At 46.7% G+C, this 12512-nt stretch overlaps 1 protein-coding gene across 3 annotated transcripts in view; it reads left to right on the forward strand.

The window, feature by feature from the left end:
- Positions 1-12512, forward strand: part of TESK2 (testis associated actin remodelling kinase 2) — a 149004-nt gene that overhangs the window by 134718 nt on the left and 1774 nt on the right. For 2 of the 3 annotated variants that reach the window (XM_035018702.1, XM_035018703.1), the window contains 6 exons: positions 88-234; positions 10324-10406; positions 10641-10725; positions 11170-11253; positions 11440-11526; positions 12212-12329. In XM_035018702.1, coding sequence (XP_034874593.1) covers positions 88-234; positions 10324-10406; positions 10641-10725; positions 11170-11253; positions 11440-11526; positions 12212-12329 — 604 coding nt within the window. The remainder of the gene's footprint in view (positions 1-87; positions 235-10323; positions 10407-10640; positions 10726-11169; positions 11254-11439; positions 11527-12211; positions 12330-12512) is intronic. The other variant, XM_035018704.1, reaches the window with a different exon arrangement.

A 12512-nucleotide genomic window follows, 5' to 3' on the forward strand; every position in this document is an offset into this window, starting at 1 on the left:
CCTCTAGGTGTTTATCCTCTCATGGTTTCACCACCAGCCTAAACGTTCCTGACAAATGGTGGCTGGGTTTTTCCTTTTGTTTTGCAGTATATCAACTCTGGAAACCTGGAACAGTTGCTAGACAGTAACCTGCATTTGCCGTGGACTGTGAGGGTGAAACTGGCCTATGACATAGCAGTGGGCCTCAGCTACCTTCACTTCAAAGGCATTTTCCATCGAGATCTCACATCTAAGGTATGAAGGCTTTACTTGCACAGCTCTTTGAGACACTGTCTTCCATTACCAAAAAGCTATGTTAAGAAACCAGTCATTAATGAACTTTGAAATGATGAAGATCTTGTATAGAGTTGACATTTAATCACAGAGAATACAACTTACTGCTCTGTATAGCTAGTCCTTAGAAAGCCAATATTGGCTCACAGCAGGTACCTTTTAGTGTTGAGCCAGGCAGCATATATATCTTAAGAATCTTAATCCTTGACTCCGGTCTGAATGAGTGTTGCAGGAGCAGGTGACATGGGAGGGTTAAGGGATTCCTGTCCTATAGGAGCGACAGCAGTCAAGGCAAATTGGGAGCCTGTGTCTTAGAGTTCTCTTTCATGGCCTCCAGAAGGTAGCTCTTCACTGAGAGCAGAAGTTCACTGGTTTTGTCATTTGAGTGCAGGTTTTGAGGGCTATAACGTACTGACCCATTTTCTGTTTGTGTGATTGAGTTTCTGCCCTTCTGCCAGTTCTTCTTTGGCATCAGCTAGTCTCTTGCTGTCCAAATTGCTGTGTGACCAGGTTAGAAAAGAGTTGCTTTTAGAGGAAGTTGGCCATGCTACAAGGCAGGCACTTTAGGGCCAAGTGGCCCAGGACACCACCATGACCAGGCTTATATAAACAGTATTGTTTGATCATTGATGTGGGAACTGTAAGCCATCTAATGTGACTTCTGTGTAAGAGATGATTTAAAATCTTCTAGAGAGGTATAGAGGAGTTTTGTACTTGCCCAAGAATAGCTGTCATTTCATTCTCCACCCTCAACACCTACACATGCACACATATAGACATGCATACCAGACTCATGCACCCCTTCTGTCATGAAGGAGAGGTGAGGGAGCTTGTTATAAAACAAAATTTGCAAAGGGGACAGAAGCAAGCTGTACTCTCAGAGCGAATAAGGCCTAGAACAGTAAGTCCTTAGCTACCTCACACGACAATGATTCTTGTGTTCCAAACAGCAGTACTGCCCCTGAGGGACCCTGGCCATTGGTTTATAAACTACTACAGAGAAAATAGCTTTAGGGAGGTGGATGTGGGGCCCCCGGGTGTGGCAGGGCCATTTGTAGTCAGCTGCACTGTTACTGAAGCAGCATTAAGATGGCAAGTGGAGGGGTGCCTGGGTGGCTCAGTCGGTTGGGCATCTGACTCTTGGTCTCGGCTCAGGTCATGTGTCATGAGTCATGAGATCAAGCCCCACATCAGGCTTCCTGCTCAGTGAGGAGTCTGCTTGAAGATTCTTTCCCTCTGCTCCTCCCCCTACTCTCTCTCTCTCTGAAATAAATAAATAAATCTTAAAAAAAAAAAAAAAAAAGATGGCAAGTGAAATCTGATGACTAGCTGAGGCCTAGCTATGAGGAGTCCTTTACCTTTATTGGGACCTGTAAGGGTTGGGACCTGAAAGGTGGTATCTTATCATACCCTTATTAGGCTTTTCTCCTTCCTTAGAATGTTTTAGAAAATCAAGACTAACTTGCACTTGTTCTAGGCAAATGGGTAGGGTCGTATCAAGACACTGCCTTAGGTTGATAGCCTTCTTTCACCTTGAACATGCAGCCAAAATCAAATCTTTGCATCCTATTGAGAGAACATCATTTCTTCCAAGGTGGAGGGAGATCCTGACCAGTTATCTATCAGTCATGTAGATATTTCCCCCACACTCACATGAATGTCTCCTCTGCCTGGCACCATGGATGAAGGAATATTAGAAAAGGAGAGTTTCTTACTTAGAGGTACTTACAGTCTTGTGGGAAAATAATTAAAGAACAACCCACAGCATTTAATAATTAAGTGTTCAGCTTCAGACTGTAGGTTTTCAGGGAAAAGAAAGATCACTAGGTTAGGGTGGCTAGGCCTTCTGGAGCAAAGCTCCCCCGACGAGTTCCTAAGAGCTGAACCTATTCCCTTCTGTGCTTCCAAAGCGCTTTGTCCCATCGTGCTACTATCCAAGTGTAGCTCTGTCTGGGCTTGTCATTGTTGTATTGTAAAAATGACTAACCTCTTTGGATCTATTGGATAAGAACACTATCCTTTGGTTTTCCTAATAGGGAGTGTGTATTCCTTTGAGATGAGAAATTAGGAATTTAGGAGAAAGAACTCCCTGTGTCTCTGTGATTTTTTGGGTCTGAACTGTAAGGAGGTATTGAGGATACTTCCAAGTGGTGAGAACAAATGACTGCAACCTGAAGACAGGTTGGGAGGTGCACTATAGGGAACCTCAAGTTCAAGAAAAACAAGTAGATTTTATAAGCCAGACCATCCAATTCAAGAGACTGTGTTCATTGCCCTTTAATCATCTCTGAACCTTTGGTAGTTTTGTCTGAATATTTCAGCCTCATTGTAACTGTGTTGCAGGGATTAGGGAGAGGGTTACATGGCCACGCAGAGCAGCCCCACCCAGGAGACCTGTGTGGTGGTGACAGTGACCATAAGAATGAGAAGTCCCTAAGGGATAAGTAAAGCTAAAGGGACAGAATAGGGCTTTAAGGTCTCCAAATGGTCTCATTGCCAACCTTGAATCTGAGTTTGATTTCTTTAAGGACAATAAAAGGTTTACTTATATTTTAGTAGTGTATACATCATATTATGTGATTGTTCTGTTGTGTTGTATCTCCCACCAGTATACACGTTTCCCAAATGCTCCTCTGCCTCACCTTTTTATTCCTAGCAGCTAGCATAGTGGTGGGGGGGTGGAGGGTTCCTGGCCTTCTTTCAGAGAATGCAGTTGATAGCCCAGAGGCCAAACATCCGCTTGAGAGCTTGGATTTTGAATCCCAGACCCAGTTTGTCCCACCTCTCCAAATGATCTAAGTGCTCTTGGGACCTTAATATGCGCAATATATAAAGCAGATTCTGTCCTTGACCTCACAGGAGCCATCAACCTGGGCCACTCACACCAGAGATGACAGGAGGAACTCACAGTAGTGGAAACATGTCCCGGGTGGGTAAACCAGGGCAGAGAGAAGCAGATGCTTTTTTCCAAGTGATCATGAGCCTATACTAGAGGCAAAAAGGATCCCCTAATTTCCTATCAGAGTGACTCCTGAAAATAGTATTGCCTTTGCAGGGTTCACATGTCATGGTTGCTGCAACACTGCTTTCAAGAGTGAAAAGTCTCAGGGCGCCTGGGTGGCTCAGTCGGTTAAGGGTCTGCCTTCGGCTCAGGTCATGACCCCAGGGACCTGGGATCAAGCCCTGCTTGCGGGGAGGGGGTTCCCTGCTCAATGGGGAGCCTGCTTCTCTCTCTCTCCCTTTGCCTCTCCCCCTGCTTGTGCTTGTGCTCTCTCTTTCTTGAATGAATAAAATCTTAAAAAAAAAAAAAGTGAAAAGTCTGTTGGATAGAGCTGTTCAGTCTAATTCTGTAATTACTTCTAAGAAATAGCCTGATACAGATTTGTGCAGTGATGATGCTGATAATTTACTTAGTAAGAAGTGGAATGTAGGGTGGCTTTAAAAATATTCAGTCATGAGCTCCATCGAGAAGTGGCAATCACCACACACAGGCTTTTACCACTAGCTTAGGAGTAACTAGTACAACTAACTACATGTGAGTTTTGGCTTTTAGGAATGGTCAAGAGAGCAGTTTGTTTCTGCTTAATACCATGACTACCCAGGATCGGGCAAGCACCACGATCTTCTTTGGTTACCCCTAGGAGTATGGGTTATGAATTGTACCTCTATTCTTGGTTGTTGGGTTTGGTTTTTGGTTTTTCATTGACTCAAAGAGGCCACTCTGGTGATTCTACCAGAGTGAAAAGCCTATTCAGCTTGGTCTTAGGCTATACCACAAAACTAGGAGCAGAAAATGCCAATTTTCAGAGATCAAAGAGAGCATGAATTAGGAACAAAGTTGAATGCTGGAGAGATAGAGAGTGTCTGTTAGGGCACCCTGTAGTTGTTTTTTTGGGCTTGTTTGTTTGTTTGTTTTTATAATGAAAACTATCAACAGCTTTTGGGAACCATTCATACTGGGCTATAAGAAGACACAGTATTGGAGACATAGAAATTACTGGAACCCAGTCTGTACCATCATCGATGGTTTCTTAGTCTGGTTGGGAGATCGCTATGTGAAGAATATTACATAAGAGCTGTGGTAAAGATATGGGATCACAGGGTGGGATAGAGAGCAAGGGTTGGGACACGTTACAGCAAATCAGATAATCTTCTAAGAGACTTGGACCATAGCAGCCTCTGGGGCATTTAGGAGGGCATTTCAGTCTCTGATCTCCCTGTGCTGTAAAAAGAACCTCTTAAGCTTTCTTGAGATGTAGAATCAGTACTTTCCTCTCTGATCCTAACTGGGTTTATGGAGTGGATTTGTTGAGGGGTGAGGGGAAAGAGGTAATGGCACATCGAAAGCCATTTTGTTGTTGTAGAGATAACTTTAGCTTGGAACTAACATTAACAAATGGACTTGGCATTTCTCCACTCAGGTGGTTTTATTCGGTGCTAATACTGACTATGCAGCTGTTCTAGGAGAGCTCAGGAACTTCTCTTAAGTGTCTCTTCTGGCCTGGTTCTGAAGGATCTGTGTTGGCTTCCAGAAATGCATTCATGGTCACCCCTTTGAGTCCCTTGTCAGCTCAGTCCCCAAAGCGGAGAGTTGAATATATGATTAGTGTATGCCTTTGACACATGTGAAAAGAAGCCCAGGTGTTTCAATTATCTGCCCAAATTTTTGTATAACAAACTTTTGCTAGGCCCTTTCTGTGTGTCTGTGCTAGGTTTGAGACACAGAGATGAATGGGATCATTCCGTCACTGAAGAGGCAAATGTAGAAGTCTCTCTGCTGTAGTGTGATGAATTCTAATAGGGGAGGAATGCAGCAGTAGGGCCTAGGCTCCTTTTTGAACCTGAAAATCAGGAACCTCTCACCTCAGGGAAGTCTGTCTGAGCCTCCCTTATGTCTGCTGCTTACTCTAGGCAAGGATACTTTCTTTTTTTTTTTTTTCAGAGGGAGGCGGGGGAGGGCTGAGGGAGAGGGAGAGAGAATCTTAAGCAGGCTCCACACCCAGCACGGTGCCTGACGTGGGGCTCAACCTCACAACCCTGAGATCATGACCCCGAAATCAAATTGGACACATAACCAACTGAGCCACCCAGGTGCCCCAAAGACACTTTTGAATAAAGCATTCTTCGTCCTCTACGTAATGGACCTTGTATTCCACACAGCCTGAAAATTGGTCTGGCTTCTTCAGAACCCCACAGTGGTCTGAGCTTCCTTTTTTTTTAAAAAATATTTTATTTATTTATTTCACAGAGAGAGAGACAGCAAGAGCAGGAACACAAGCGGGGGAGTGGGAGAGGGAGAAGCAGGCTTCCCGCTGAGTAGGGAGCCTGACGCGGGGCTTGATCCCAGGACCCTGGGATCATGACACAAGCCGAAGGCAGACACTTAACGACTGAGCCACCCAGGCGCCCCGAGCTTCATATTTTGTACTCTGTAGCCACGTAGTCTATACTGGGGCCATGTCCAAGTTGGGTGAGAAATGTAAGCATTGTACTAGATGCTTTTGGGTTGGCCAGCATTTGAGATAGTGGCTGGAGGCCCAAGTGAAGGGGTCTTACGGTATTGCACACAGTGCTGCCTTCTCCATGGGCCCTGGCCCCTGCTGCTCTCTTAAGACTGCATTGCTTCTGCCATGGCCTTGCTGAAGACTACATTGCTTCATTATAAAAGGGGAAAGCTTTTCAGCCTCTTTCTGGGGAGGGTAGAATTGTGTGAGAACGCTTTAGAATTAGGAGTCCTGGGTCTTTACCACTTACGGTTGTAAGCTTTGTTTTTCTCATCTTAAATGTAAAAATCTCAGATCTGCCCACCTGACAATGTTGTTTTGACTGTGTTTGTGAAAAATGTTTTGTAATTCTTAGGGTACCATATAGACAGAAGTGGTCAATCTTTCCCTTACCCAAGGGGCTAGGAAGTATTCTCTGGGCCATCTCCCTCTTAAAACATCACTGCTTTCCTAAAGCTTATAGTCTCTAGCCATAGGAAGGCACTATACAGACTTCCATCATAACATGGTAGATGCAAAGGCTACAGAGAGGACAGTGCATAGGATGCTTTGAATAGAGGGTATTTAACCCAGCCTGAGGGTACAGAGCAGGCTTCTTGGAGGAGATGGTGGCTGAGCTGAATCTTGAAAATTGAATTCTACTTATTTTTTTTATTTTTTATTTTTTAAAGATTTTGTTTATTTATTTGACAGAGAGAGAGAGATAGCGAGAACAGGAACACAAACAGGGGGAGTGGGAGAGGGAGAAGCAGGCTTCCGGCAGAGTAGGGAGCCCGACTCAGGACTCGATTCTAGGACCCTGGGATCATGACCTGAGCCGAAGGCAGATGCTTAACGACTGAGCCACCCAGGTGCCTTGAATTCTACTTATTTAGTTTAATTATTATTAGTGCACATGCTGGGGGTCATATTCTAGACCAGAGCAGACACAGGGAATTGCATAAACGAAGGCATAGTGGCATGAACTGTATGATGTGCAGACTGGGAGGGAGGAGTGGTAGGGAGTAAGAGTTGAAAAGAGAGGACTCTGATCATATATTGTCTAAGTTGGATTTAATCTTCTAGATAGGAAATGAAGAAAACCACTCAGCTTTTTTGAGATATACTTCACATAAAACCAAATTTGCCCTTTCAAAGTATATATTTCAGTGGCTTTTAGTATATTTAGCCATCACCACTGTCTAATTTCAGGACTTTTTATCATTCCAAGATGAAAGCCCCACACTCTATTCCCTTTCCCCTTCAGCCCTGGGCAACCACTAATCCATTTTCACTTTCTATGGATTTGCTTATTCTGGACATTTCATATAAATGGAATCATACAATATGTCATTGATGGCTTTTAAATAGGGGAGTAACACAGATTTACATTTTGCTAAAGTCATGCTGGCAGGAATGAGGAAGGTGGATTATGGAGATCAAGCCTGGACCAAGCCAGAGAGACCAGTTAGAAGAGCACTGTAGTTTTCAGGGGAGGAATGAGGAGGACCTGATGCAAGGGTAGTGGAGGTGAAGAGGGAGACACCGATTTGAAAAATATTTTTTATTATTATTTAAAAAAATTTTTTTAAAGATTTTATTTATTTATTTGACAGAGAGACAGACGCAGAGAGAGTACAAGCAGGGGGAGCAGCAGAGGGAGAGGGAGAAGCAGGCTCTCTGTCTAGCAGGGAGCCTAATGTGGGGCTCGATCCCAGGACCCTAGGATCATGACCCGAGCTGAAGGCAGACGCTTAACCGACTGAGCCACACAGACGCCCCCGATTTGAAAAATATTTAGAAGCTAAATTAGTTGGAGTTAAGAGTAAAAAATCTAGGCTGAATCCCAGCTTGCTCTCTTAGCAAACTGGGTGGAAAATGGCAGTATCAGTGGACGTAAAAATACAGCTAGAGTTTTAGCTTTTGAGGGGAAAAGGTGACTTCAGGTTTCCATGTATGGAGTTCAATATGAGTAATCCAGGAGATGTCCAGAAATAGAGTGGATATGCAGATCTGAAGCTTGAGGATAAAGGTCAGCTCTGATGATATACAGTTGGGAGTCATCAGCACAAATGGAGCCCGAGAGATATAGGCCCAGGATAGAACCCTGAGAACATCGGATGGGAAGAAGTGCCTGCACTGGGGCCTGCAAAGTAGCCAGCGGTGGAGAAGGAAATCCAGAACTGCGGTGTCACAGAAGCCAGGAGAGAAGGATCAAAAGGGAACAGGAATGGCCTCTAACTAGCCTCTAATAGCTGGTCTGTTCACTCCAGGACCACAGCTGATTATTCTCTGCACACCCTGTATTTTTTGTTTTAAAGATTTTATTTATTTATTTGAGAGAGAGAGAGAGCCGGGGGAGGGGCAAAGGGAGAGGGAGAAGCAGGCTCCCTGCTCATGCGGGGCTCCATCCCAGGACCGACCTGAGCCTAAGGCAGACGCTGCACCAACTGAGCCACCCAGGCGCCCCTGCACGCCCAGTATTAATTAATATGATTCCTGAATCACATATGAAAGTGTTGAAAGAAGTAATCAGCAATGTCAACAGCAGAAAGATCAAGTATGTAAGAACTAAATTTGTCTATTGAACTTAATGCCATAGAAGTCATTGGTATCCTCTGTGGGAACTCACAGCAGAAACCCATGAGCAATGAGTGGGAGATAAGGAAGTAAAAACAGCAAGTGTCGCCAGCCAAACCTCACTAGCCTAGACCCCAGTAAGGGCAGGCTCTTAAGGGCAGGCTGGGAGTTTCTGGAAAACCCCACAGGGGTTAATCCATCAGGGTTCCTCCACATTTTTCTTATCACCTCAAATACAGACTCCTAAAGTTTGGCTCTTTTGGTTTGCAGTATCCCATCTTTGTCTTTGGCTCCAATGCCCAGCTGTTGACTGTGAGAAGCTGTAAGAGGGGCAGTGGTCACCTCCAGACCAGAAGCAAACTGTGTAGCCTTGTCCCATACTGTGGGGCCCCGATCATCCCTGCCTTAGCCATTTCTCAGCCGTTCAGAGCAGCTACTGCGAAGTCACTTACCCCTACGTGGGTGGTTTGCAGTGAGCAGACAGTAGATGGCCATGAACATGAAGCTGGGGCAGAAACCGCACAGCTTTGACAAGGACAGTGTACTGTGGCCATATTCTTTTCCTTATCTGCTGCTCCCAGGCTGAATTTCTGAGGGCTGTTTCTGAGCAAATAGTAAGTAGTACTTTAGCCTGAGCCTTGGAGACAGGAGCCTGAGTTGTTGGTGAAAAGGGAGGAGGGGAGAAAAATCCGTGACAGATCTGGGCTGCCACTGCCTCACAAGCCTGTGCCCTATAGCCTGGGCTTTGGCTTTTTAACAGGCAAGCTGGCCTAGAGCCTGTCCTCTCACAGCCATAGTCAGGGGTTGCTGAGCCAGCACGACTTGATGGGAGGGCCAAAGCCAGGACAAGCACAAGGATGGTCCTGCTCGGAAGCCAGGGATGGGGCGTGTCTACCTGGGACCCGGAGCAGGAGAAGGCGAAATCACGGGCTCCTTCCAGCTCAGGCAGAGAAGAGTATGATCACGTCGAGGCCAAAGGAAGGGAGTGATTGTACCTGAGGTGGAGGAAGCAGGAGGTGACTTGGCTTGCCTCGGCAACTGCATGCCAAGCCTGGTTGCTGCTTTGTGTTTATTTACAAGTCATTTGGGTTCATCCTTTCTCTTGTTCGGTGAGCACATCCTGAGCCTCTCTCACGAGTTGAGTGTTATGAAGAGGGAAGGCCTGAACCAGAACCTGCTCTCTGCTAGACTATAAGAGGAAGTAGCGGAGAGGAGGAGTTAAAGGAGTTGAGAGAGAGGCTGGTGAGAGCTGGAGAGGACAGCGTGGAAAGGGCACTTACCTTAAAACACATAAAATCTTTTGAGGTGAAAAGGAGAGTTGGGAGAACATTCCAAATGGAAGGGAACAGTGTAAGCACAAGAAAAGCTTGAAGGGGCTGTTCAGGCTTCAGGAGTCCAGCTTGTCTGTGACAAGTTTGGATAGAGCTGTGTGCATAGGAACAGCAGGGGGAGGGGGTAAGTCAGTTGGTTAGAGGCAGATCATGGACTGAGAGGAAGCTGGTTGTGATCTTGTGGGCAGTGAAAGGTAGTGCAGGCCTGAGCGCTTGTCTTAGGCTTACATTACTTACATTACATTACTTATATTACTCAGGCTCGCCTTTGGGTCTCTGCATTCTGAGGAAAAGAGGATGGGAGGCCAGGGGCCTGATAGTCTGTCTTCTTCCACTAGATTGTAAGCTCCAAGAGGACAAAGATGTCTGTTCATTGAGGTATTTCTGGCACTTAGAACCATGCTTAGTATATAGAAAACAAAGATAAATATTTGTTTGAAGCATATGAATCTTAGGGCAGCCACCCAAAATCCAGGCCTAAGCCATCTCCCATGGCTGACAGAGCCCCCAAGTCTGACCACTGGGGTCAGCCTAAGAGTGTGGTTTCACCAAGGAGGAGAGGCCAAGGTGCCCTGTGGCAAGGAGGGGTGGTGGTAACCTTATGGCTGGCTGGTCCCCCTTCTGAGCCACATTTCCTTCTTCTTTGGGAACCCTAGAACTGCCTGATAAAGAGGGATGAGAATGGTTACTCTGCAGTGGTAGCTGACTTTGGCCTGGCTGAGAAGATTCCTGACGTCAGGTGGGTAGCCCTAATAGGTACTGGGGTCACAGAAGGGACTGAAGCAAAGGGAAAACTCCAGCTTCCTCCCTAGAGGCCAGAACTTGGTCACAGCTCAATCCCAGCTCCCTAAATTTGGTCAGTCTTAGTGCCTGTCCTTCAGGGAGAGGAATTCCCAGTGGTCAGATATCCCATTGCACCAGCCAGTGGCAAGCTCATTATCCATATAATCTTTCCTCCACCCCCACCCCACAGCATGGGGAGTGAGAAGCTGGCCGTGGTGGGCTCACCCTTCTGGATGGCACCTGAGGTTCTCCGAGATGAGCCCTATAATGAAAAGGTGAGTCTGGGGACCCTGGGCATGGTTCTCCTTAGAATCCATTCTTTTTTTTTTTTTTTAAAGATTTTATTTATTTATTCATTAGCGACAGAGAGAGAGAGGCAGAGGGAGAAGCAGGCTCCCCGCCTAGCAGGGAGCCCGATGCGGGACTCGATCCCAGGACCCTGGGATCATGACCTGAGCCGAAGGCAGACGCCCAACCATCTGAGCCACCCAGGCGCCCCTAGAATCCATTCTTAGCAGAAGGTATCCAGGATCACCTTATATGTTCTGGGTGAGGATCTATATCCTTCTAAGAGCAGAGCTGGTACTTGGCAGCTGCCCAGTAAGTGAACTGAATGAAATGCACACAGTAGGGCTCAGGCCTGGGCTAGTGGACCCGAGGGGCAGAAACCCCACCTCTCACTCCACTGAGAAGGAAACTGAGGTCTCATTACCCACCAGGCGGACGTGTTCTCTTACGGTATCATCCTCTGTGAGATCATCGCCCGCATCCAGGCTGATCCGGACTATCTTCCCCGCACAGAGGTGAGCTGCAGGCATAGGGCACAGTGCCAGTGGGATGGGGCTGGTTTTGAAGCTATGGAGCTGTTGTTCCCAGGGTGGAGTTGCTGGAACTGTCTGTATGGTTACTTCGGGGCAATTCTCAGCCTCTCCTAAGCAGGCCAGGATGGGTGGAGGGATTAATGACCAGTCTACCATACCCATCCACAGAACTTCGGGCTAGACTATGACGCTTTCCAGCATATGGTGGGAGACTGTCCCCCAGACTTTCTGCAGCTCACCTTCAACTGCTGTAATGTGAGTGTCTCCCTCCCCTTCCCTCCCCCCAGCTTTGGTCAGGGGCTGGCTGAACCCCTTTCATCTGGGTAGGACTGTAGGAGGAGGAGCCTCCTTTTCACTGATGAATGGCAGTGCCCACAGCCCCTCCTCCGGGCCTGACAGACTGTCGAGAGCCCTGGACCAAGAAAAGGAAAATTGCTCTGTATTATACAGTCCTCAGCCTGCAGGGTAGACTCATCATCTCTTGCCCTGGACATTGATAGAGCTCTGGTCAGGTTTCAGTTGGACTTTGGGTCCAGCTGATCTTAAGGCCCATGGGAAGAGCTTTTGTTAGCCTTCATTTTATACAGCTCTGGGGCTGGACCTACCTGTCATGAACAGGGGGTAGCTGGGCTTTGTCCAGATAGCTCCCAGAAACATGTTAGCAAGAACAGAACAAACCAATGTAAGCATACCCTTTTGGATGGTTCTGTGCCCATCGAGAGGATAAGACATACAGAAAGGGTGCTGACATGGATGGGTATGAGACAATAGCATCTTCCCTGACCTTAGCTCTGGGAATCACTCTCGTGGTCTGGGGCCTTTAGAAAAGATCTCTTAGCTGCATATCTGAATCTTAGAAGATGCCAGAAACAGACTCAAATGCCATCCTTGGGGTAGAAGATAGGAGGGCAGGGCTAATGGCTGGTGTGGATGACTACAGATGGACCCCAAACTGCGCCCATCCTTCACGGAGATTGGGAAGACCCTGGAGGAAATTCTGAGCCATCTACAGGAAGAAGAGCTGGAGACGGACAGGAAGCTGCAGCCCACAGCCAAGGGTAAGAGATTAGACCAGAGTGTTCCACCTGACCCCAAGGGAGGAAATTAGGATGTGGGGCCTTCCTCTCTAGGGCTGATTGTAGGATCCCATGTCCAGAAGAAGGGCAAAGGGCAGGGGATGATGGAAAAAGTACTGGACTCTAAGAATTATGACTTGGCGCATATAGCCTCCCTTCTGAGTT

The sequence above is a fragment of the Mirounga leonina genome, unplaced genomic scaffold (genome assembly GCF_011800145.1).
Source record: "Mirounga leonina isolate KUSES-001 unplaced genomic scaffold, KU_Mleo_1.0 Mir_173, whole genome shotgun sequence".
In the NCBI taxonomy this organism is placed as follows: Eukaryota; Metazoa; Chordata; class Mammalia; order Carnivora; family Phocidae; genus Mirounga; species Mirounga leonina.